This window comes from Besnoitia besnoiti, chromosome VIII (assembly GCF_002563875.1).
Source record: "Besnoitia besnoiti strain Bb-Ger1 chromosome VIII, whole genome shotgun sequence".
Lineage (NCBI taxonomy): Eukaryota > Apicomplexa > Conoidasida > Eucoccidiorida > Sarcocystidae > Besnoitia > Besnoitia besnoiti.
In genome coordinates, this window is record NC_042363.1 from 3,063,081 (window position 1) to 3,088,769 (window position 25,689).

Sequence of the window (25,689 nt, forward strand, 5' to 3'; positions counted from 1 at the left end):
ACCCGCCGAGGGAACGCAGAGACGCGTTGCACTCAGACAGCATCCACCCAGAGGCAGAACCGGCATCAAGACGCACCGCGATCTACGTCAACAATGGACCCGTAATTTCGCGAAAGCTTTCAGACTAGTAGCACCTCATTTCTTCTCATGTGCCCCGGCTCAGCGGCGGGGGCAAAAGCCAGCGCAAAATGTCCTGCCACACCGTTCCGTCGCCCTAGTTCCCTGGCAGCATGCGTGTTCTATCGGGCTGTAGGACAGCACAAGTCTTCTCCTCCGGCATGCTTTCCACCGAAGGTTGGCGCTTTCGGCCGTCTGCCGTTTGTTTCGCAGAGAGACGGGTCAGGGCCCTATTGCTGCTGCGTTCCCGTCTCGAGGGGCGCGTGCGAGACACGGAGAGACCCGCGCGGGGGGGAGCGACTCGTGCTCACACCGCCCAGTTGTCTGTGTCTGTGCGCGCGGTGAGACTAAGTGCTAGGGCGACGGGTCTGTCAGGCGAGCCAGGGTGCAGCCCAGCGCTACGAAGCGGCGAGCAACTTCGGTTCTACAGCATCTACGCAGGGCGCTGGTCAGCGTGAATAAGCCTCAAGAGAAGAGTTGCATCGGCGCAAGTCAACACAGTCTTACAACTGCCATGAGTGCGAGTTCGGCGTCGTGCCTCGTGATGCCTTCGTGGGTTCCCTCACAAAGAGACGCGCTACTGCGCACTCGAAAAAATGAGCCCCGCTCGCCGCTCGTCGCCGCCAGCAAATTCGGAACAGAGTCACGAGGGCAGACAAATAGATACTGTCACCTCGTCAGCAGCGCCCCTATGGCGACTGGGCCGCACAAAGGAAAAAGGTGTAGCGGGTGGCTTGTGGTAACACATCTTCGTTCTCGTGCTACGCCGAACCGAAAGCCGAACGCAGCACGGAAATGAAACAAACTTCCTCCTTGGGCTCTTCGCCTAGGGCTTCGGAAAACCTGTTTCTAGTATCTGTGTGGTGTGTGACCAAGACGGCCAGGCATTTACAAACGAATGAATGCGGCCACAGGTCAGGTCAGTAACGACGGCCCCTCATCATTACAAAGGTTTCTTTATTAACAAAGGCGACGTCGCCCGCCTCGGAGTAAAGCGCAGGCAGACGTGTCCGCCTGCGGCCTTCACTGCAGATTTGGCTGTATTGTGGGCGCGCCTGCGCCCCGGTCCACACGAGTGCATGAGGCTCTTCCACAATTAGTGCTGAGTCGTTTCCTCAGCAGTGCTTCGCGAATGCCAGACGTCAACAGCAGCTGCACAGCGGAGTAACTTCCCATGCCTGCTCGTCTTAGTAATACACAAATCACCAATGGTGCAAGTCCGAGAAAGTCCGGGGGGCAACGGGCAAGGGCGCAAAAACAGGAAGCTCCGGGTTGCTCGCGACCAAGGACTCTGAACGGGCTGTGTTGGACTGGGGCGCCTGATAAGGCAAGTATGGCAATACCTGTTGTTCTTGTCTCCCGAACCCTCTGAGAAAGCCGTAGTTAAGCGCCGCAGGTTCCGGCTCGTTCCTAGTGCCCGGTCTCCGCTGGAGTAGCCGGACCAAATCGCCGTCGCCAACAGTCGAGTCGGAACTTTCAACGCTAGCCACCGAGGAAGAGGCCTCGAGCGTCAAGTTGACCCACAAAAGCAAGCACAAACGAAAAATTTCCCGTCTTGTCATTGTCTCCCCAGTGTTCTTTTGAGAGCGACACAGGACCCTTGTGCACAACACTTCCGTTCACACCGTCTTGGGGCCGACAAGCAAAAGACATTTTTACAAATAAAACACGACTGCATGCACTTACTATACTTCCTGCAGCTTGCCATGTCTTGCACGCCAGGTCTGTGAAGGGCTCGGCGGGGAAGCAGGTGCCGGGGTTCGCACCACAGACAGCGATGCTCTGCCATAGCTGATCGCTAGCTTCCGAGTCTTTTTCGGTCGCCCAGAAGCACCGAGGCATGCTGATGTAGAAATCACCATCGACACAGTGGCACCGCCAGCAGACTCTGCGATTTGCTGTTGTTTCTATTGTCGCTGGAACTATGGGCGCCTCCTGAACGTGACGGCAGCAGCCCATGCCGTCGAGATTATCCTAGATTGTATCAAGCTAGTCTGCCTCAAGGGTGTGCCTGCATATAGAGAACTGTCTCTGCTTCGGACTGAACAAGAAACGTTCCTGTAGACGTTGGCCGCTGAGTCGGCACCAATTCCTTCCGGCAGGGAAGCAGTCCGCTGGGCTTTGCAGTAATTGACCAAAAAGGCGTTGGCATCCTCCACCTGATCGCTAGCTCGGGTCAAGCACACCTTCTCAAAGAGGGTTACTGCAGTGTTTACCCTTGCTGGGGGCCGCCCGGTCTTCCGTCTGTGAAACTGCACATTAAGTCCCGATTGAGTCTTGGGTCGCTCTGTGTACTGCGCTGTCCGTAGTACATAACGCATAACACGCAAATGTGTATACCGCGGCTCTGACGCAGCGCAGCACGGTACTCTGAACTCGGATACGCCTCGTCGGCAAGTTTCTACCATCAGTGCACTTTCTCCTCGTCAGGGGACGCGCCACGGGTCGAATGTACCGCAAACATGTTTCCCTCGGTATGCCTGTTTTCTTTAGCGGGCAATGGGCACGGAGTCTCGTCACTCCGCACCGTGTTCGGAAGATTGCAGTTTTCCTACAGCACTCTACGGCTGTCTGCAATTTTGAACGGTCACACATGTGGGAGGCGCCAGCCCTCTGTGGTGGCTTAATCTGACCAGACAACAGCTGCGCCTACCCGTAAACACACTAACCTCTCGCTAGCGCATTTCGTCAGCCATAGCCTCCGTCGCACCGCGTCGTAGCTAATGTCCAGGTCGCTGGTGTGCTCCCGCCCTGTCGCCGCGCCCTAGCGTGCCTCACGCAGACAGCAGTCTATGCAGTAGCCTGGTCTGCAATGCGGCCTGCTGGGATTACCCACACTTTGTTGTGATCCCCCACACCGGTAGTAAGATATACGATATCTACCATTGTGTTATGGTTCTATCGCAAACCATTGAGATTACCAATAAACAAAGACATTAGAGTTCCTAGAATACTGAAGATGACTCCGGTTGTGGAACCAACTGATCTCACTATTCACAGGGGGCACGCTTCCTTACTTGGAGATGTGACCTTACAAAGCCCGACGCAGGCAGCTCCTCAATCACGTCATCCCCTCGCACAACGCTAGTTTGGGCTCCATCGACACGAACATAGCCTCCAGCAGGCGCGTGTTCGCAGCAGAACTCAGGCAGCAAGCCTAAATGTGGTCTTCCAACCTCACGGAGACTGGGATCTAGCACTGCGACGCAACTGCTTGTCGACGCGTATTCGGTCTGCGAAGCATAGACGCATCTCGTAACTCGGCGTGCCAGCAGGTTATTTTCACAAACTGTGGCGTCGGCGACACGCTTGCCGTTTCGTATCGCTGTGCGCCGCCGGAGCCCGGCATGTGAACCACATGTTTCCAGAAGATTTCCTGCTGGTTCCTACAGAACAGCTACCTGTGAGAGCGCGTGGATCCGAACACGGGTTGGGGACTACCCCATGGTCTCCATCATTTCTCTTTAGCATTTATTCAAGTTGCCTGGAGGCAGCATTTGTTTTCTGCGCTGGCGCTGTGGAGAGACATAAGCGCAGGCGGACCAGACTTTCACGCGCATTCCAGAGCGCGTTAAAAATTTCTTCAGCTATTCCGACTCCCGCGCATGTCTGACTGTGTACGAGGGGAACACAGAACGCTGGGCATCGCGGCCGGCTAGTGGCACACTACGCGTAACTGGCTGCGCGGACTGCACGAGGCATTCACGCAAGCATAATCATGACCAATGCGCCCACACACACCGCCGCAATAACCGATAAAAGCGACGCTTTTCCCTCGGCGCGGCACCGCATGAGCTGCGGCGCAATGCACTCAAGGAGCGAGACGTGCAGAAAGGTCCCAGCGCCGACCCCCGTGAGCATGCCGGGTAGAATCGGCAGAAACGAGCAAAGCGCTGGGACAAGCGAATGCAGCATCGACGGAGGGGAGGCGGCATCCGCATCCGGATCGGGCAAGCCGTCGGCTGCCAACAACGTGATGGAGATGCCCGCGAGCACGCCGAGAGGCGTCATCGACGCGAAGAGCAGCATCTGCCAGATGAAGGTTCGTACGCTCGTCTGCCCTGGACGCAAAACAAAAGCAGAAAAGGAACTCGAGTTTCCCGTGCGAGTCCACTAAGATCGCAGAAAGTCAGTCAACCGAGTGAGGTATGACACACGCACGCACATATACACGCATGCAGGGGAAAGCAGACCTGCTAAGCCGTGGAACCATAAGGAGCTTAGCGGTCGAAGACAGAGGCCACAGATCGCACGCACACGGGGTGTGGCAGCAGACGCGCGCACGCCGAGTTTCGCCACGAACGAAAAGAAGGAACCCTGTCTGTCCAACTGAGTCAAAAGAGGCAGTGCCTCCAAGCGGCAAGCCTGTCTCCCGTTCTGAGGGCTCTGCGCCGGTGCTGCGTGTGCGCCAGGCGCCGTACCCTGCAGCAGCGACGATCCCAACGCGAAGCTTTCGAGGCCCTTGTGTACGAGGACCGCGAACGCGACGAGTTGCGGCCTCAGCGCGGTGCCGAGAGTCACGCCTTCCATGAGAGAGTGGAACGAGAGCGCAAGCATGAGGACGCCAGAAACGAGGAACTCCTTTGCCCCAGGCGTCTCGCCGGCGTGCGTCATTTCTTCCGCCAGTGTGGCGCTAGTGCTGCTGCTGCCGTAGGGCGGCAGCAGGCGATTTCGCTCGGTCCCGGGGCTGCACCGGCCGCAGCTGCTGGACATGCGCTGCATCCTGTTGCACAGCCGCTGACATCGCCGCCGCAGCGTGTATATACACCGGCGTCCGCCCGAGCGTCTGCGACGCCGCGAGCCGCCGAACGCCTCCAAGTCGAGGACCGAGTCGTCGCCCTGCGCGTGGCTCCGTTGGCAGCACTCGCTCCGCTCGTGGCTGTGGAGCGCGAAGGTATGGAAAATGCCATCGTCGTCTCTCGCACGCCCCCACGACCCGACGCGCTCCTCGCACACCTCGGAGGTGTACGAACACACGTCGGAGCGCGGCGAGAGAGGACCGCAGTCACACTGCGACGCAGAGACCGCAGACGGCGCGTAGTCAAGCAGCGGGGAGGAGAGAGACGACAGACACGAGCTCGAGCCCGCGCCGCCCGTCGAGTTCCCCGGGACGCAGTGGCGGTGCGTGTGCTTAGTTCGCGACAGAATCCGTCCGCGCGCAAAGACGAGCGAGGGACTCGAGACTGCGGAAGGAAAAAACGAGCCGCCGGTCCCACACGCGCCCGCTCGGGGTCTCCTGTACCCCTCGAAGTCACTCCTGTCCGCGCGACGCCCGCTGCGTTGGCTAGGCGGCGCTCTCGCGCCTGCCTCTGCGCTGGGTCTTGCAGTGCCGCCCTCGCGGTTCGGCGCCAGGTCATCTGCAGAGCGGCTGTAGCTCAGGGCCTCTCCTCGCTGTACTCGCTGCTTGCCTTGCTTCCAGTCCAAAGCGCATGCCTCGCTTCGTGATTCGCGCCCTCTACGCGCCTGGCTTTCTCCTTCCGAGGACGAATGCGACGAAAGATATGTGTCGCTCCCTTCTCCTCGTTTCGTCCTCTCTCCCGCGTTCTCCTGTGCGCGGCCCTGCGCCTCACCACCGTCCTCGTTGGCGCCCAGAGGAAGCTCTTCTGCGCCTCGTGCATCGCGCCTCCGCCGCGCGCACGACGGCGAGGCGCACTGGCGCATCGCGTGTTTCGGCACTCTGTCGCTGCGGGGAGGCACGCTGACAACAAGGCGGAGATCGCAAGCGCAACCTGGCGGCGTCTGAGTGTGGATGTGCGTTGAGTGTTGCGGCGGTCCGCCCCGCCTCTCTTCAGTGGAGTCCCCCCCGATGCCTCTTGCGCCAGCACAAGGACATTCGCACACCTTTTCGCTCTCTGCACCGACGCGTGACGGTGCGCGACCGTCTCTCTCGCACTCCTCTGTGCATCGCGAATCCGCACACACGCGCCTCTCTCTCGACCAGACGCAGTCGCCTTCGCATCGCGTGTCCGGCGGAAAGCAGCTGTGGCCTGCCTCGCCGCCCGGGCGGCCGAAGCAGCAAGGAAACGCCGAATCCTCCCGCTCGAGCTTGTCCTGGCAACAAAGCAGAGGCGACGAAGCGGCGGAGCAGCTGAGCTCTGCGGCAGCAGTCACGGCACAGCCCGCGGCGTACAGGCGCCGGCCGCCGCTCCTGCCGCACACGGCTGCGCGCGGCGGCTTGGCCTGCAGCGCGGCTTCCCTGCCGTCGCCCTCTCTGAAGCTGCTCGAGCGACGAAAAAGCCCGCGAAAGACGCCCCCAGTCGAAAAGGCGGCAGCCGGCCTGCGCGCCTGCGACGCCGAGGCGTCGAGGCAGGGGCGCGGCGGGAGCGAGTGACACGAGAGCGCGCGCGAGGGCGAGCGCGAAGACGCGAGACTGGGCGAGAGGAACGGCGTGTGCGGGGCGAGGCAGTCGGCGGCGGACGCGCGCGGATGCAGAAGCGCACCTGCCTCCTCCGTGGCGGCCTCTGGGAGCACGCAAGAGGCCCAGGGCGACGCCGACTCGACCAACGCATGCGAGGCCAAGCAGCACGACGGCGCACACGACAGCGGGCAGCAGTGCCCTGCGGGCTTCGCAGCCGCTCGGAGATCCTCCACAGACCCCGGCATCGCGCTCTGCCGCGCCGGAGCGCCTCGCTTCGCCTCTCCGTCCTCGCCCGACTCGCGTCCCTCCTCCTCGCCTCCATGGTCGCCGTCGCTGCCGCCGCCATCGCCCGGCGTCTCCGTCAGCGCCGGCGGGACGTACGCGACCGCCAGGCCGCGTCGCGCGCCATCGTCCTGCTCGGGGTCTTCGTCTTTCTCGAGCACCTCGCGCCTCTCTGCGTGCACGTGCGTTAGGACGTGCTCATGCGTGTGAATGTGGCTGTGCGGCGCATGTGCGTGGTCCGCCTCCGCCAGGGCCTCGAGCACCATGACGAGAAGAACCCCGACGAGGCAGCAGAGCGAGGCATACGGAAAGGTCTTCTGCGTCCCAGGCGGCTCACGGGCCTCAGCGGCCGGCGCCGCTCCGTCGCCGGCGTCTCTCTCACTGTCTCCGGGGGAAGCAGCGGCTCCCGCGTCGGCGCCCGTCGCCGTCCCCACGCCCTCCCCGCGCTCGCCGCGGCGACGCGCCGCAGAGCCCGGAGCGGCTGCGGGGCTCGGCGTGCGGTTGGAGAGCGGGTCGACGGCCTCCAGTCCGCCGCTGCGCGCCAGCTGAAACGCAATTTGGCGCTGCGCAGAAGGCAGCAGGTGGAGCAGGCCTACAGAGAGCAGCACGCCGCCCGTGAAGGACATGATCAAGCGAATGTACTTGGCGGTCGCGGGCGTTATCCCGCCCGCGCCCGTGCCTGCCTCCTGAGGCTCCAGCGCCCCTGCGCGGCGCGCGCGCCGCTCGCGCTGCTCCTTCTGCAGCAACAGCAGCGGCGGCAACGCACCTGCCAGTGCGCAGACGAAGATGCTCCCGGCCGCGTAGAGGCGCGTAGCCAGTCTGAGGCACAGACACACAGGCAGGGAAGCAATGCAGGGAGCCCCCCGAGGCGAACGCATGGGCGCCACATGCGCCCGCCGATGGAGTCTAACTCCGCTCAGCGAGCGACCGCGTCATCCGTCCGCATCCCGACTCTAAGGACGAAAGCAGACAAAGGACCTGAAGTCGCTCGACAAAGCGCGGCCTCGGGCAAACGATACGGGTGCTCGGACAGAGGCGCCGCCTCGACTGGCGCAGGCAGCTGCGTCTGTGGTCTCCGCGCGTCTCCGCGACGAGCCCAGGGGCCGCGAAGCGAGAGGCAGGGCCTCGAGATCGGTCTGCAGCAGTCCCCCCTGGCGAGGCTTTGACAGTGAAAGCCGACGGCGCGCGGACGCCAGCAAGCTGGCAAGGCAAGTAAAACGTTCGCGCATTCCGGCAGAGCATGTGCCTGCAACAAAGGCGATCGTGTCGCCTCCTCGAGAGACTCACAGAGTTGGTCCTCCCAGCGACTCCCCATCGTCTTCTTCGCGGTCCTGCTTCGGCGTGCGGCGAGCCGAGTGCGGCTCTGCGAGCTCCGCGGAAGCGCGAGCGAACCAAGTCGGCGACGCAGACGCCTCTGCGACCCGGGTCTCCCTTCTGACGAGGTCGACGCCGACGGGGGCTGGCGCTGCGCGGTCGCGCAAGCCAGGCACCTGCGCCGCGGACGGCGCGGCGGAGGGCAGCGGCGCTGAGGGGTCAAGCGGCGAGAGGGCGGACGCTGCAGGCGGGGGCGACGCCGAGGCAGAGGGAAGCTTAGGGGAAAGGCCGTATGCTGGGAGCCTTGGGAACGCAGCCGGCGACTCGAACGCGGGTGGTTCGCCAGCGGCGCAAAGCGACGCGAGTTGCGCCGCGAAAAACGCAGAGACAACGGAACGCTGAAGGCTAGCGACACGAGGAGGACGAGAAGGCCGAGATGGGCGGGCGACGCGGCGGTTCGCCTCCATCGTGCCAGCCCCTCTCCGCAGCGTCAGACGAGCGGAGACTGGAGGGCGGGAGGGGGGGGGTGTGAGGCGCCGGCAGGCCGCCGTTGAACAGCGGCCGGTCCTCGGAGACCGGGCGTGGCGCGAAGGAGGACGGCTAGCCACCAGGGAGAGCGAGGCTAGCGCGGTACACGCAGCGGCTGTCCCTTCCGCTTCGTTCGTAGCGCAGGCGACGGCGGAGACAAGGGGGAGACAAGGGGGAGACAAGGGGGAGACGAGGGGGAGACAAGGGGGAGACAAGGGGGAGACAAGGGGGAGAGGGCGCTGAACTCTGGGTGCGTTCAAGTGACAACCGCGCGGAGGAGAGAACGCGGAGAGTCGCCGGAGAAGACGCGGCAGACGAAGCGGAAGTCGCTGGAGGCGAGAATGCGCAGCCGGGAGGGCGAGAAAAGAGTCACAGAGTGGCTCCTGTGTCTACGACGTCAGCTGCGCGGTTGTGAGGCCTCGAAAAGAAGGAAGTGTGAGCCACCTGGCAGCAGGACTCCCAGCAGCCAGGACGCGGAGAGGAGACTCGCGTCGCGGGCGTCGCCGGTATGCGGTGTCTCGCTACTCGAGCACGAGAGAGATCATCGCGCGTCCTTCATCGCTCCTCGCGTCCAGGCTCCACGACTGGGGACACCAAGCGCGAGGGGGACGACGGCGAAAAAGCAAAGTGATTTGTAGAACGGCGAGCGGCCGTCTCCACGCAGGCTGGAGCAGAGGAGGCCACGGCGGGTCGCGAAGACGCTGGAGAGGCCTCTGGAGTGAAGGGAGACTTGAGCCTCTGCCGACCGCGGGTAGACCGAGCAGCCAGGGGGGAAAGACGAGAAACGGCGAAACGATGGAGGCCGAGGAAAAGAAGAGAGACACCTAGAGAGGAGAACGCAAGAGAAGACAGGAGGAGACCCTGCGCCGCTAAGGCTTGACGAACTGTTTCTGCTTCGGCCGGCAGACACGGCGTGCCGCTGCTCCCGGACGCGCCGCGGAGGAGCGCGGAGCAGGGTCGCATAGAAGAATCCTGGAAAAAAAGAGGCACCAGTCGCCACAGCAGCATATGGGCAGACGGAGGCGTTTCGCGACAAGCAGCGATCTCCCTCCTTTCAAAGATTAGACAGGCTAAACTGTCGAGACCGCCGCGCGAAAAACGACGCGGCCGAGGGCGAGGCGTAACAAGGCCACGCTCGGCACACTCCCATGGACGGATGAGGCGCCCAGGGGCGGGATTCGGGGAGGGTTTTCGCGGGCACGGAGACTGGGAAGAAGCGGCTACACGCACTCGCGGTTCAGCTCAGCTCGGCTTTCGTTCCATTTTTGGCGCTGTCTGCGACGCATGGGCAGGAAAAGCGCTCCGTCGACGGCAAAGTGGCAAGGCGCGCACGCGTGCGGGTGTGTGAGCGGCGACACGGTCGCTAGTGCGCCAAGTCGAAACTGGAAACGCCGTCGCCTCGAGCATCCACGCCTGTGTCTGGAGCGCAGACAATGAAGTTTTGACGAAAAGCTAGCTCGCCGAGACAGCACTCGGCTCTGTGTGAAGCGCAGCGCTTCGCGAAAGAGAAAACGGGCACGATGCCGTCTCTCGCGCGTGCTGTTTCCACGCACGCAGCAAAGGTCCCGGTTTAGCACAGAGCTGTCTCCTCACCGCCCAGGGGGTTGTCGTTGCCCTGCGACTTGCTCTCTTTCGCCCTGCGAGGCTCGCGACTCCAAAGAGGCAGCACCGCGCCGTTCACGGAGACAGTTGACGGTCCCTCGTCCACCGCCTTGTCCTTCTAGTCGGTTTCCAGGCGCCTATCCTGAAAAGTGAGTCTGTAGGCCGGCACCCGCGCCGCTGCGCCCGTGAAAAGAAGGCACAGACAAGCAGCGCACGACGGGCGCATGCAGGCGCGAGGCCGGTACGCGCGCAGCACACGTCTGCAAGACATAGCTTTCTCGCTCTTCGTACCTAGTGACTGCTTTCCTCGGCAGTTTCCCTGCGGAGAAAAGAGATGTATTCCATTCTGACCTCCTCGGCTCTTGCCCTTCGCAGCAGCTCTTAATCTAGCTCCGCAGTGTGCCTAGGCGCATCGACTCGAGCGTCGCTTCTTTTTCTGGAGGGGAGCTGAGCGTACACACCGGTCTATCCAGGCACGAACCGACCCAAAAGTGTGCAAGCAGCTACGCATCGAACCGGGTCTCTGCGAGGATCTCTCTGCTTAATTTCGTCTCGGTATGCAGCGAGGGGCTTGATATCTCTCCGCCTCCCTCTCGCACAGCAGCTGCATCGTGTGCGCCGCTAGACTCGGCGAGGCTATGACCGGGCTTGTTCTCCTCAGCTCTTCTTCCCCGATATAGATGTCTTCTCTCTTTAAGAGCACTGTCTGAAGAAACAAAATAATCGACCCGTCTGCTGCACATGCACTGCGCAGCGCGCCGCTCCTTCCACTGCGCTGCACGCTGTCGAATCCGCTGCAGAAATGACCGCGAGTCTGCGATGCAGGTAGCCTGGAGCTGAACGCCAGCTCTCTCCGCGAACTCCAGCTGCATACCTGGAGAGGAAAGGTCCTTCTTAATCGCCCGCGGTTCCCCAGAGGCATCATGCCCTCCGGCGCTACGACCGCGGCGGCGAATCCGTCCTCACAACTTCTCCTGCCTTACCATGGAGCGTGAAGCTGAGGTCGCCGACCTGCACGCCGCTCCTGCGGCTTCGTCTTCTCCGGCGGAGACTGCGCAGCCACTCGTTCTCCCGTCTCGCCCGCCCCCGGCTGCGACGTACGCCGACGCAGTTGGCGCGGTGCTTTCTCTCGCGGGCTCAGAGAACTCCGGCGCTCTTGGTCGCCTTCTGCTTCCAGCGACCGCCGACTCAGGCACGCCCTCATTGGCGCGGAGGCTGAGTTCCCCAGACAGCCGAGAGAGAGAGCCCTTCCGCACGCCACGTGCCCGCACGCGGAGCGTGAGTGTGCCGCCGAGTCACGACGCCGAGGGCCTCCGGGACGCCTACGGAGATGAGCAGAGAGGGTGCAGGAGTGGATCACGTGCCCTCTCAGAGGCCATCGAGACCCTCGGGTTCCTGCCTTTCCGCCGCGCAGCGATGCAGGCTGTTGAGCGCGTCAGGGGGACGCTGATGCCGAGCTCGGCGCCCTTTCTGGGCGCGGAGGATGGCGGCGACGGAGACACGGCCGAGGACGAGGGCGGCAGCGGCATCCTGGATGCCAGCACACAGCCCAAAGCGACCCGTACGCGCTTGGGGGCGCTAAAAACGCTCTCAGACGTCGCCCTCGATCTTATCGAAAGGAGTGAAGAGGTGAGGCAACGCAAGAGGGCGAGGGCACCGATCCACGAACAACAGGGCTCGGCGCTCATCGTAGACATCGTGGAGGGCAGCTGCTTGATCCATGAAAAGGAAGAACCGCGCCATGACCTTCTTGCGTCCTCGTCGCTACTGGTGGCAGAAGCGCCTTTTTCAACAACGAGCCAAGTTTTCCAGCAACATTTCCTGTAATCTGGGGAGCTTTTGGGTCTCGAATGCAGGCTCTTTGGTTCTTTAGAGTGCAGCGCGTAGCCGCTTCTCGTCTGGCGCGGGATGCGCGGCCGCCGGCCTGTTGGAGCACCCCGCGGTGCTTCGCGATGATGAAGAGATATCAGTGGGCGCCGCCTTGCGACGCTGTGCTTCCTCAGGACATCTCTCTCTTTTGGAGTAGCCTCGCGGCGAGCGCCTCAGACGCCGCCGCGCTTGCTGCCGCGACCTCCCCGTCGCTCGTCTCTTCGTCACCGGATGCAGCGCCTGGCGTGAGCGACGTGCTCAGAGAGACACTCTCGATTCTAGTGAAGGAGGGCAAGGGAGAAGAAGGCGAACTCGCAGCTCTCTTGTATCTCCGAATGATGCTGGTCAGTCGCTGAATGCGCTCGCCTCTGTGCGTCTCACAGGCGCGCGTCGGGTGCCTCAGTCTCGCTCTCTCTCGTTTCAGAAGGTCAGCTGCCCGTCACATGCGAGGGCGCGAGGTGGACTCTTTGAACACAACTATTCACATCGAGATGTCCGTAGAGCTGTGAGCAAGTGTCCCGATAGAAAGGCATCTGAACGGGCGGAGGAGATAGAGGTGACACGGACACGCCGAAAGAAAGATAGCTAGATAGACAGGTGGAGAGATAGATAGAACGAGGCTCGCCGCCTGCAAAGCCAAGAGGGGCGTGGATCTCAGGAGAGATGCCCTGGCTGTGTTGAGAGAGTCTGCCAAGTCGTCTGCGGACTGTTTTTCATTCCGTGTTTCTTCTCGGGTGCGTGCAGTGGGAAGGCGGCCTGAGCTACCACGTGGCGCCCTGGCCGGAACTGCTTCGCGACATCGCGATGCTGCTCGAGAGGCGCCTGCCGCTGTCGTCCTCGACGCTCTCCGGCGCGTCGCGGAGCCCTCTCGCCCCCGCGGTCTCTTCCCAGGCGTCCAGCCCCTTAGTGGCTGCGATGTCCTCGCCGAGACGCGGCGCGCGTCCGCGAGCGACTCCGCCTCGGCGCCGATCCGCGCGGATCCCCAGCGGGAGGCGGCGGGGGCGCGACGACGAGGCCGCGGCGGAGGATGAGAGTGCGTCCTCAGACGCGTCCCAGGCCTCGGCGGCGGGTGCAGTCTCCTCCGATTCAGAGCGGAAGCGCCCGGCGGGTGCGAGGGGGCGGCGAGGCGACTCGGCGCGCGGAGTTTCATGCCGGTCGTCAGCTGCAGAAACCGCCTTGCTGACTTTGGCGGTGTTCCTTCGGCGACTCCCGCTCCCGATCTTCCAGAGTGTCGCTGGGCGGGAAGCCCTCCGCGGGTGTCTGCAGGCTCTCCTCGCCAGCGTTACGAAGCGCGGCGGGCTCGCGCTCGCGCACAGGTGAGCTAGCAGGAGAGGCGAGAAGTCTGGGCCCTGAGGGCGACGCGTCTTGAGAAGCTTCAAGTCGCGGAGGCCGAGGCCCTGCGACGGCAGCGGCGGGCTGGGATCCACACAGTGAGGAGTTCTAGGGCGGAGCTGGTCTTCTGCGTGCGTCGCGCTCGCGGGCGTGGGTGTGGCTCTCTCTGTCGGGCTGGTGCCTGCCTTTGTCCCATGTCCGTTTCTGTCTCGCCGCACCCCTCGTTTGTGTCTCTCTTGTGCACGCCAGGCGCCTCGTCCTGCGGCTGCCAGCGCTCCTGCTCGCCCGCGCACATGACCTGCGCATGCAGCACGCCGCCTCGTCAGTCGCCGGGGGACCGTTCCTGCTGCTGCCTCTCTACGAGGGAGGTCCGCAGGTGGATGTTTTCTCCGCGGCTGCCAGTGACGCCTTCCTCCTCCTCCTGCCGGTCCTGCTGCACGCCGCGCCGGCGACCGCTGCGCTTCCGTCTGTGGCCTCCGCACCAGCGTCGGCGCCCGCCGCGGAGCCCGCCTTCGAGGTCCAGCGCGAAGGCGCACACGTCGTTCGAGAGCTTATCGAGGACTTTCCGCTGCTGGTCGCACCCGACGTCCTTTGCGCGCCGGAGCTCCTCGCCGTCTGTCGCGCGAGGTGAGAGGCTGACCAGGGACGACCTGTGCGCGGTTTCCCTCTCTGGCGTCATCGATTTCCTCCTTCTCGCTTGAGCGTCGCCTGCTCGTTGCCGGTCTGCGTCGTCTATCTCACGGCGCAGCGCCCCTGTTTTGTCCTGAATGCTTAGTAAGAGTTTCATTTGCTTCTAGATTTTGTCTCAAGGTTCTGACCGCTCCTCCACGTGGCGCCTCTGCTTCGGCACACGCGATTGGGCATTGACAAGAAGTGTTTCAAGTGTAAAGGACTTCCCGCTCTTCGCTCCAAGACAATAAGTGTAGACTCTTTTTTCCCTGTGACGGCACGGCGACGCGGCCCCCTCGAGCGCATCTGTTTCGGTCCACCCTCTCGCATGCGTTTTGTCGAAGGTGGCTGCCGCGTCGTCTGTGCGCTGCAGAGAGAGAGAAGCGGAAGGCGGAGACGAGGCGCGCGGCGACCGCCAGGCGGCGACCGCCGCGGAAGACAAACAGGAAGAAAAGAAAGACGGTGCCCTCGAAGAGAGGGCAAGCTCGTCGCCTTCCGCGGCTGCGTTCTGTGACGCGGCAAACGACGCAGAGCAAGAGAACGGCAGTGCGGATAAAGAATACGAGGAAGAAGAGAATCCAGCGAGCGACGCGGAGGACGCTGAGGATGCCGAGGAAGGCGGACTGCGAAAGCGCCCACGAAGCGGATACGAAGACGAGGAAGAAGACGAGAAGGAGAAGAGACGCCGTGACGCCAGTAAGCAGGGCAAGACCAGACCTACGGTCCCGCCAGGGACGCCGCCGCGGCGCCTCTGCAGACGTGTCTCGTTGGTGTCGGTGCTGCATGTGCTTCTGCTCTGGCCTCCGCCGGCTGTCTGCGCCCGTGGGCGACTCGCTGTCTGCATCTGTTTCGTTCTGATGACATTTGCGTGATTCGCCTGGAGGTTGGTCCCCTCCGCACAGTTGTAGTTTTCAAAAGGTGTGCTAGAGACTTAGACTGGCGTTGGAGCTCTCCAGTGCCTCGACGCGCGCCAGGCCAGAGAGCATCCGATCCGTGTATTCCGTACCCGCTCACCTCAGGAAGGCGACTACCAAAGTGAATGTCCGGATTTTCGCACAGCCCTCAACCACACGCGGGAAGCCACTATACTTCATGCACTTAACGTGATGGGGCGCCTCTGGACCTTCGCAGGCGACGCGGTCGTCTCCCTCATGGGCGCTGTGAGCTACGCCTCCGCGCCCTCGAGCACTTCGGCGGCCGCGCCGGTGGTGGCGGCGCTTCTTCTGATTCTCCGCGCGTCGCTGGAGGCTGAGAAGACGCTCCAGCGCCTCCTGCCGGCGCGGTTCCAGATCCGCGCTGCACTCGTGGCCGAAAGCCTGTCTCACCGAGACGACGCGGCGCGCGAGGCCGCGGCTTCGCCGTCGTTTTTTGATCGCTTTCTCGCGCGCGTGCTGTTGCCTGCGCTGCGGAGTGAGCGCGCCTTCCACCGCCTCCTGGCTGTCGAGTTCCTCCAGTCCCTCCTGGCGCTCGAGGCGAGGCGCCTCCCCTCGCCGTCTTCGCTGCCGCCGCCGGCTCCGAAGCTGCACGCGCCCGCCGACGCCGAGAAAGGCGAGCGGGATCAAGAGCTTCACGAGGTGGCCGCGGCAGGGGCGCACGCGTGCGGCGACGACCTGCCTCTGTTGAGCCTCTTCCGCCGCAGCGAGAAGCAAAAGACCGCGGACGCGCTCATCGAGGCGCTCATGCGACGCACGAAAGACTGTCAATCACTCCTCAGGCAAGGCGCCCTCCAGCAAGGCGAGCCGCGCACTCCCGGCCAAAGCGCCCCTGCCCCGGCATCCACTGAAATTGTGTGTGCAGAAATGGGGATATGTGTAGACTTTTAGGCCGCGCCTCTCACTCGACGTTTCTTACGGGTAGCGTGCATGGATTCTCTCTACGAACCAGCGTCCTCTTTCTCACTACATATATATATATATATATATGTATATGTAGGTATGTATATATGGTGGCGCTGTGTGCAACAGACGTCGTGTGGGCGCACGAAGAGGTGATGTAAGGTGTCCTTCTGCTTTTTTGATCGTTTCGCGAGCCTGTCTGTCGCGGCGTCCTTGCTGCAGGAGCCGCGGCATCGACGTGTTAGGGCACCTGATCTCAGCGCTTCTGCGTCACGCGCTCGCTGCGTCTGGAAATTCTTCGCGCGCGTCTGCCTCAGGGCCCTTGCGCCGCTCGCTGAGTCGCCTCCTCCACCCGCCGACGTTGTCTACGCTCGTCAGCTCGTGCTTGCGCGACAGCCGCAGCGTGATTCGCCAGGCCGCTTTGACGTTCCTTCGGCGGCTCCTGCCGCTGCTTCTCTCGCGTGAAGTTCGCGCACGCGGCTGCGGCTTGGGCGCGTGGCTGTCGCAGCACTTTTTCGCGTTTTTCCTCAAATGTGCAGATCTCCATCGCATGCGCGACGGGGGCCAGAGTCTGCTTCTGCATGAGCAGATGCGCCTCCCGGGCTTGATTCGGCGGTTGCTTCCGCTGCTCGCGCTCTCTTTACCCCCTTCGCAGGCGCGATTTCTTGCGTCGGCGCCTGCGCCTTCGGCCTCCGTCGCGTCGCTCCGCCTGGTCGTCGCGCTTCTCTATTTCTTCCCGCTCGCGGAGACGGCCTCCAGATGCACAGACAGCAGTCTGCTAGTCCGACGGCAGGCCGTGGCGACGACGCATGAGTGGGTGATGACTCTCTTTCGGTGTCTGGTCTGCCTCTCGCCCTCCGTGCTGTCCGCAGCTCCACCGCCACTCGCCGAGGGCTCCGACGCCGCCCCCGGAGGAGCAAATTCGCTGCCGAAAGCTGTCGTCAACGGTGCAGCTGAAGCCGCTTCTCCACAGGCGAAACCCGGACAGGCGCCTTCGCCCGCCTCGCTTTCGCTCTCCTTTGCTTCGCTCTGCGTGCCGCAGGTCGTCGCGCCGCCGCATGCTTCTTCCGAGATGCCGGCGCGGGAGATCCTCGCGGCGTGCGTCGGAGACCTCTCGCAGGCGTGGAGGGACAGTGTGCTAGCGCAGGCTACCGGCGACGAGGAGGAGTCTGTGCGCGAGCGGGCGAGCGAGGCGGTCGCGTCGCTGCTGCTATCCTGCGCCGGCGCGGCGGAAGGAGACATTCGCGAGAGAGACGCCCGCGACGGCGCGTCGCAGCAGGCCGCGGGCAGGAAGCGACAGCGTTCCTGCGGCGCCAGCGAACACGAGAAGGAAAATCTCAGGGAAAGGGCGGGGAATGAGGCGGCGCTTTCGGCGCACGTCGACAGCGATGAGGCTGACGCGACTGGCGACGCGCCAGGGCGGCGCGGAGACGAGAGCGACGACATCCAGCGGCGGGCGCCGCAGAATCCGCGGGCATCTGCCGCGCAAACAACAGACGACGCGAGAGAGGAGAGAGAGGAGGAGGGAGAGGAAGAAGATGTGACAGGCGAGCCGACCGCGTGGTGTGCGGCGCAGGCGCTGCTCCGCGATCCCTCCGAAGAGGAGCTCGAGGACATTCTGCAGTTCTACCTCAACTACCTGCGAAAGCAGTAGGGGCGTGCACCCGTGCAGCGCGAGAAAGCAGATTTTTTCCATTTAGGGTTTATATCTCTCGCGACCGATGACGTGGTTCAGAGGGGTTTCGTCCCCGGTTCGTCTGTCTCGCCATCGCCGCACGGACATCATCATCGGGCACGTGTCCTTCACGTCTGTATATATATATATATATATATATATATATATATATATATATATATATATATATATATATATATATATATATATATATATATATATATATATAAATGTGTATATATTTATATATGTACTTGTATACCTGCAGCGCGAGATTTGGGGTTGCGCAGAGAGTGTGTTTTTACGTGTATGTGTGTGTGTGTGTGTGTGCGTGTACGGAGTGGTTCTTTTTTCGGAGAACGGAGGGGCCCTGTCGCCGGACGCTGCGTCTGTGTCTTCCGTCGTGAGACTGCGTTCTGAGTTGTTTTCTTTTCCGCTCAGCGGGCGCTTCTCGCGCGAATTTTTTTCCAGTTGCCTCAGCCGACTGCGGGCGTCTCAGGTCTCAGGGTCGCTGCCGCCTCCTACCGTTCTTCTCGCGCTGCAGGTGAGCGACTCCTCGGCACTTGCCTCTTTTTTCTCTCTCTATTCGATTCTGCGTCTTCAAGTTCAGGCTTTCCCGGGGCGGACGTCCTAGCTGGATTTCTGGCAGTTTAGGGTTTAGGGTTGTGTTTAGGGTGATGTGCGTAGATCCTGCGTGGCCAGGTTTCTTCACTTTTTCTCCGTTTTCATTCTTCGTCTCGCGTCGCTGCCTCCTCCGCCGCACCGCTCAGGCCGTGCTGCTGCACGCGCATCCGCAGGCGGCCGCGTCTGGCGCCTCCCCCTCGGGCTCTGCGCCCTCGACTCCTGGCGCTGCTCTCCGCCGCGAGGATCGCCGCTTCGCAGAGATCTTCGCAGCCGAGGAGGCGAAGCTCTCAGACGACCGCAGAGGCGCCCAGGCCGCCCTGGCGCTGTGGCTGCGGCTGTTCAGCGACCGCAGAGGCGAGCCGCTCATGCCTGCGGCAGCGGAGGCCGAGGCAGGAACTGGAGACGGCAAGCGCGGCGGCGCACGGGAAGATGAGCGAGCCGCCGACATGCGAGGCGAGGCGAGGCCCAAACCGGCGGCAGACGCGGAGAGGGAAATCGAAGAAAGCAGGCGCCAGGCGCGAGGCTACCTGGCTAGCGGCGTCTCGCGGCGGCTGTTCATCCTCTTGGAGGCTGCGGTGCCGCATCTGCGGCCGAACGAGCGACAGCTAGCCAGCGAGCGCCTCTTTCGCATGATTCACGTAAGCCGCGAAGCGAAAAGTAAATCACGAGGCTTCGCTCCTCTCAGCCCCGCGGCTCGAGTGCAGAGTCTTGGGGAGGCCTGGCTCTCGAGCGACGCGCACGCAGGCGTGGCGGCGGGACGCATCCCGCGTTTTCCCTACCCATATATATCTGTGCATATATATACATATGTATATATACATATACACATATTTATGTCCGTATATATGTGTAAATATATATATATATATATATAGACCTGATTGCATGTGTTCACCTGTGTGTGTGGCTCCTTGGAAAGTCTCGATGTTACGCATGTGAACGTCCGGGCAGACGGATGTGCAACACATACATTTATCGCAGTATATAGCAATGGACCTGCATGAGAGTTGAACTGCACGCTCCTTTTCGCATGTGTGCTGTCTCTGTTCGCACCTGGCGCCTCCCCTTTCCTCATGTAGGACTTCGACTGCGCAGCCTCTCTGGTGCCTGCGGCTATCGCTGCGTGTTTCGCGCTGCGCCCGCGGCCTGCGCAAAGTTACGAAGGAAACGGACGCGCGCGTCCGCGGCCGTGCAAGCAGGAGGAGGCGGACTGGGAGGAGGGACACACCAAAGGCGAGAGCGACCGCGGCGCGGCGCAGGCCGCTTCCGAAGACCTGTCTCTCGAGCCTCAGCCACGCGGGCACTGGACGGAGACGGTGCTGGCTCGCGTCGAGGGCGAGATGAGACGCCTCCTCGTCGTTCCTTCGCGCCTCGCCTCAGCCTCGCCGCCCGCGCTTCGCGCCGCAGAGAAGGCAGATCTTGCGTCCCGAGACGGCGCGGAAGCAGACCCCGAGGCGGAGAAGGAGAACGGACGCGCGCGAGAGACGCCGCCGAGAGACGTGGCGGGCACAGGCGCACCTCGGCGACCAGAGGGAGAGCTCTCCGCCGTGACTCCGCAGGCGGCGGACGCAACGTGGCGTGCTGAGGAAGACCTCGAACGCCTAGCCAGGTGCGGAGTAATCGGCGGAAAAGAGAGAGGCGTTGTCGCGAGTCTCTTTTTCACTTGCTTCTTGTCTCCAGTGCATGTATGTGAGGGGTGTAGTGCGCAGGTTCGCGTGAGTAGTCCGTGTGAAAAAGTGTCTGCCCTCCGCTCGTGGATGGTGGTTTCGATGCATGCATCTTCAAATCGTGCTAGTGATGCTAGACTCTGTTTTACAGTCGCTAGATTTGGGATTTCTAGGTTTGTGTAAACTTTCTTTTTGCGTAGTGTATACCACGAGTTCGTTCATGCAGGCAGGAGCGATCCTGTCTGTGTCAGAATGCCGAGGAAACGATCCGATTACAGTCGCGTTTTGTTCGTCTCTGCTTTGCAATTCCCTTCGCAGATGCATCGTGACAGGCGGAGAGCTCGCACTCCTCCGCGACGTCTCAGCTTCCTCCCTGCCTAGCATGCTTCATGTGAGATTTTCATCCTGAAGCGCCGTCGCTTTAGCTTTCGCGTTGGCAGCCGTTCGAAGTGCCGAGAGCCGGCAGCGACTACTGATGAATGTAGTTGGAAAGGCACTGAGTTACATATGCACATATATATATTTTATATTGTATGTAGATATATATGAATGCGTGCTTTTCCGTAATCATCAGCCTGTGGCGTATGCGTTGACGTCCTGCAAACTCGCGCGTGTTATCGGCGTATCTGTGCATGGATAAAGAACTCGAATACACACATGTGTACGTACGACAAAGCGCATGCATATTTTGTACGTGAATGCGGAGTTGTGTTAAGTGCGTCTCTAACCTACTACACGGTTGTGCGGATCCATGCTGACCTATCCCCCGTCGATCCTCTCTACGATACTCTCGTTCGGCAGAAAGACAGCCCGACAAGTAACTAAAGATAGATATCTCTGGTGTGACCGTCGGCAAACCTACCGTCGCACGTCGACCCTTGTGTCTCTGTTTGAGCCGCTGGTTCATCGCATGCAGCTCGCGTCGTCGCTCCAAGACTTTCCAGCCTCTGCGTCTGTCGGCCTGTCTTGCAGGCTGTCGTAAAGAATCGCCTCTGCCTCCTGGCTGCTCCGACGAAGTACGAGGCGCCGGGGGGGGTGGAGACGCTCGTTGGCAGCGCGGAGGCCTCGCCCTCGGCGGAGCCTCCCGCGCGTTCTCCGCGGGCGTCGGCGGCTGCAGAGGCGAGCGCCTCGCCGCACTCTTCCGCCGCCGCGTCGGGCGGCGCCGTGGAGCCGTTCCTCGCTCTGCCGCTGCGGGTGCGCGCGCTGGCGGTCCAGGCGCTGGGCAAAGTGGCGCTTTCGCGTACGGCTGGCGGCGCGCGGCTCCCGTCGGCCGAGGAGGCGCCTCAGCAGCGGAGCGGCGCGGACCGCGAGGCTGGCGCCGCGCCGGGCGACGAAGTGGCTGTCACGGAGAGCCTCGGCGCGCTGCTGAGCGAGCAGGAGCATCCGATCCTGCGCATGAGCGCCCTTGCGGTAAGTCCCCGCGAGCCGACAGGCGCCAGGCGCCAGGGGCAGCGCCGCAAACAGGAGCACGCGGAAAGGGGGAGGAAGCGGCGAACCTTGGAGGGCAGACGGAAGCGGATCCTGCTGGCGCCTATTTCCGTTGGGGAGTTGTTGCCCTCGGCGCCGAGGCAGTGCGTCCCTTCTCGGCTTCGAGTGCAAGCTTGAGTTATCTCGCTTCGTTAGCGTTCCTCTCTGGAGGAAGTCTCCGCCGTAGCGGGAGGGTCCTCGTCGCCCAAAACCCTGCACCGCCTGCAAGGCTTCTGACGAGCATTCGCCCTGGAGATTTGTCTGTGATTTCAGGTCATTTCGGACCTCATGCAGCGCCAGACGGGCGTCGCCGACCGGTTCGTTCCGCGCATCGTCGCCGCGCTCGCCTCGCAGGAGACCCCCGCGCACGCGGAGGACGCGCCTTGCCGCGAGGCGACCTCTCCCGCAGGGGAACGGAAGCCGGCGAAGCGCCAAGAAGAGACGCCGAAGGACGAGAACCTCTTCGTGCCGTTGCGGAAGATCGCGCTGACCTGTCTCTCCACGCTGGTGGCCGAAGAATTCATCAAATTCAAGGGACACACAGTCCACGGGTGAGCCAGGTGCTGGCGCGAATCTGGTCACACGAGCCTGGCAAGAAATTCATAGCTGTCGCGGGGTGTATGAACACCGTACGCGAGAAGCTTGAACGTCTGTCGAGCTGCTTTTGTCGCTCGAACGTGTGTGCAAAGACTCTGCAAGGTGTGCGCATCTGTAGCGACGAAGTCTTCGATGCGTTTGTCTGCGTTTGCAATCTTCAGGATGCTGTACGCGCTCGGAGACTCCCACGCGGAGATTCGCGGCATCGCAGAGGCGGTATTCCTCCGCGTTATTCTCCCTCGATACGTAAGTGATGTGGCTGCATCAAGAAAGAATGCCTGGGTCCCCGCGAAACACAGAGAATCCATACGGACCTGTGTCCCTCCGCAGGGATGAGAGAAGCGTTTGACGCACCTGCTGCACGATGTATGTATGTGTGCATGTATGTGAGAATATATATATATATATGCATGTTCACCCGATCCATAAACAGGTACAGGTGGAGACGCGAGTGGCGCTTGACGGCGCGTAGCACTTTGGCGGGCTGTCGCGCATGCATGGCGCTGTGCGTATGCGCATTCGTTGAGTTCACAAGAAAGCGCGCGGCACTCTGCTTCAGCCCGTCCTTTCCTTCCTGGCCATGCTCTCTTCACTGCTTTTCTGCTTTGCGGAGACTGTCAACAAAGTCTCCGCCCGCTTCTTGTTAAGGGTTTAAAGAGCTCTAGATCGTAATCTGCGTCTCGAGTTTTCATGGTTTTCTGCAGGAAGGAAGGCTCCCGGCGTTGTTTGTCGAGTGTCTGATTGCATTCAACGGCTTCTACGCGCATCCGGCCTTCACGGGCAAGGCGACGCTGCGTGCTCTCTGCTGTCGCGCGAACCACGACAAGAAATCCGTAAGTGAAGCGCCACAGACGCGCCCAGCCAGCGGCTCCGACGCCTTCCAACGAAAAGGAGTTCGTCGTGAACGGCGGCGACGCTGACCAGCGTGTGATCCTCTGAGTGCGGTTGAAAGCCGCTGCGTGATGCCTATGTCTAAATATATATGTACATATATATATATATATATATATATACATTTGTGCGTTTCGACTGGCAGTGTTTAAGGAGTGTGCGGCGTTCGCTGCGCATCTTCCTAACGGATTCGTCATTTTCTTTGGGTCCGCCGTTGGGTATTTCGGGTGTTTTCAGCGAATCTACCGGTTCATTCTGGACCGCGTCTCCTCGCTGACGAAGTACCGCATTCAACAGTAAGCGCCACGCATGCATCACGCAGGGAGCAGGGGAAGCAGCGCAGACAGAGGCCCGAACCGTACGGCGTCCACGCAACAAAAAGGGCGGGTTGGGCCATGCGAACAAAGGCGGAGGGGAGAACCCATCTGCTTGAGTGGAAGCTCTTGCCTGCGGGCGAGCGTGCCGATGCCAGCGGACAGTCGAGCGCCAGACGCCTGGGCGCGCCAGTCTCTCGGTTCAGCGCTTCTGCGGTTTGGCAGAGGCGAAGGGCGGAAGACGTTTTCCTATCCTTCCCGCGCTTTAGGTCGTCTGCTGTTAAGTTGTATTCCGCGTCCGCGTGGTGCGGGTGCACCGGCGTCTCTCGTTTGTTGTGTCTTGATTTCGCCTAAACCCTGGTGAACTACACCGCGAGGGTCTCAGTCTGTGTTCCATGTGGGTTCGTTCAGGCGCCTGGTGTCTTCGATGCTCACGGCGTGGATCGACGACAAGCCGCAGCTGCCTCTGACGTCCTCAGTGCCCTCTTCGCTGGCGTCGGCTTCGGCGCTGCCGTTGCCTCAGCGCTTCGCGGACGCCGACGGCGCGCTTCTCTCCGACACGCTGAGGCTGTTGGCCTGTCCGGCGCTCAAAGTGAAAATCCGAAAGGCAGGGCCTCTGCGGGGCGTGGAGCCGAACGACGAAGAGAACGAAGGCGATGATCCTGCAGGAGACGACGAAGAGCGAAAGGCGAAGCGGAGCGGCAAGCGGGCTCGGCAGGCCGGGAACCGCGACCAAGCAGGCCCTGCCTCCATGGGCGAACTCCTCGACTTGATGGTTAAAAAAGTGTTGCAGACGGAGGTACGCCGCTGCATCCACACAAAACGACGAGGGCGGGGAACCCGAAAGATCAGCAATACGACGTGAAGGCCAGCGGCGCTCTCTTCGCAGAAGGGAAAAGTTCGTTTGGAAGTTAGCACACAGAAACACGCTGAGAAAGGATCTCTTTCGCTGCTCCTCCCTGTTTTCTCGCTCTCTCTTGGATCGCTTCACCTCCTTTTGATTTTCGCTTCCAGGTTATTCCCGTCCTGCGGTCGCTGGACGTGTTGATGCGCGCGAAGTTCTCCCCGTTCCAAGAGGAGCTGCTCACGGCGTTCTGCGAGGTGCTTCAGGACTACTGGTGAGGCGTCGCTCTAAAATCTGACCTCGAGGCATCTGTGGCCTCCAGCGCAAAGGAAACCTCATCCGAACGCGCTGTAGTTTTGCGGCAGAGTCCACAAAGCATGCGTTCTTCAGATGCCGTGGTGAATGTATAAAAGAGCGAGGCCGTTCTCATTTCCTTTTTGGTCAAACCCCCTGAGACGCCTGCAGGATTACGCAGGTTTAGGAAGGCCACCAACTCGATTTTGAGCTCGCAAATTCTTCGAGCCGAGTGTATCTGCCACTGCTGGACGTCTCTGAGTAGTAGCTCGCGAGAGGCGTATTCTGTGCCGGGGTGTATGCGCAAGCGGGTATTGCGGTTCCGTTCGCGTATGTTTTCACTGAGAGTCACCATTTGCTGGTTTTTCATGTATGAAAATGCTCCAGGTGAGATGGCGAAACGGAGGTTGTCTTGCCTCTGCTTTTAATGGAACACCAGACCACGTAACTAACGCATGCGAGAGAGGCGTTTCTTCCCCTCCCCCCCTCAGGCGTCAAGGACAAGCCTCCCCCTTGAAGTGTATTGCTCACCGGTTGTGTGTATTTTCAGGGATGACCTCGAGGAGATGCTGGGCGAAGCGAGTCTCGCGAAAGAACTGCGGCACTTTGCGCAAACGCGGCAGCTCGACCCTTCGTCTCGGCAGCCCAAGAGCAGTCAGGGCTCTTCGGAGATAGCCGAAGTTCAAGAAACCTGAACGAGCGAGTAGTTCTATCGTTTCGCCGGCAAGGCGGCCCCAACCGCAAAGCGCACACGCGAGAGGGGCTCAGCCGCCTGGGCGCATGAAGGAACTGCGAAAAGCGGGGTCGAGGCATTTTCTGTGTGTCCCGTGGGACCCTGCATCCGTCGCGTGCTCCTTCTTTCAGCGGTGCAACTGGCTACCGCGAGTTGTTTAATGTTGCGCGGATCTGCTGTCGTGCGATCACGTGAGGTCGCAGCGGAAAGCAGGGAGCAACGAGAGTCCGCACACGGCGACGCACAGTGTCCGCAGAAGTGTAGACGAAGAGCCTCACCCATGTGTTCCCGCGTGTTAAACAGAGGCCGCGGACTTTGAAGCGCCAGTTCCGCTTTCTTGGGCGCCAAGTAAAGGGTAGGGCAGAGGGTGGTCTGAAGACGACAGCGGAGAGTTGTGTCTGTAGGGAAAAGTAGCGGTGTTTGAGAAGTCGGCACTCCACGAGGGATGGCTTCGAATCGAGTAGTCCAGTGTGTATCTTCTCAAAGCAAAGAACCTTTTTGTCAAAGCGCAGTCGTTCTTGTTCGTTTCCTCCAGCATCTGCGCTCCACTGGCTAATGAGCAATTGTTAGATTTGCATCCCATTTCGATTTCGCAAAACGCGCCAAAACCGTCGCACGCAAGCTCGGGATGCTCGTTGCGTGTGCGGTTCCTAAGCGCTATCCGTCTGGCTCTCTGG

The 25,689-nt window shown here is 61.6% G+C and overlaps 3 protein-coding genes across 3 annotated transcripts; 1 reads left to right on the plus strand and 2 right to left on the minus strand.

The window, feature by feature from the left end:
* Positions 1-3,819: 3,819 nt before the first annotated feature.
* Positions 3,820-7,635, minus strand: BESB_085440 (metal cation transporter, ZIP family protein; the record flags this gene model as incomplete). Its single annotated transcript, XM_029366894.1, has 2 exons — positions 3,820-4,178; positions 4,539-7,635. 2 exons carry the CDS (start codon positions 7,633-7,635, stop codon positions 3,820-3,822), a joined length of 3,456 nt encoding a protein of 1,151 aa, XP_029217354.1.
* Positions 7,636-8,040: 405 nt separating this feature from the next.
* BESB_085450 (putative phosphate transporter family protein) lies at positions 8,041-8,538 on the minus strand (the record flags this gene model as incomplete). The annotated part of the gene is made up of 1 exon (XM_029366895.1): positions 8,041-8,538. One exon carries the CDS (start codon positions 8,536-8,538, stop codon positions 8,041-8,043), a length of 498 nt encoding a protein of 165 aa, XP_029217355.1.
* A 2,647-nt stretch (positions 8,539-11,185) lies between these two features.
* BESB_085460 (uncharacterized protein) lies at positions 11,186-24,974 on the plus strand (the record flags this gene model as incomplete). Its single annotated transcript, XM_029366896.1, has 19 exons — positions 11,186-11,830; positions 12,205-12,414; positions 12,815-13,386; positions 13,652-14,029; positions 14,445-14,767; positions 15,203-15,785; positions 16,129-17,556; positions 18,023-18,125; positions 18,352-18,843; positions 19,285-19,814; positions 20,191-20,263; positions 20,845-21,282; positions 21,613-21,890; positions 22,098-22,182; positions 22,641-22,769; positions 23,065-23,123; positions 23,553-23,940; positions 24,156-24,259; positions 24,830-24,974. 19 exons carry the CDS (start codon positions 11,186-11,188, stop codon positions 24,972-24,974), a joined length of 6,963 nt encoding a protein of 2,320 aa, XP_029217356.1.
* Between the last annotated feature and the right edge of the window lie 715 nt (positions 24,975-25,689).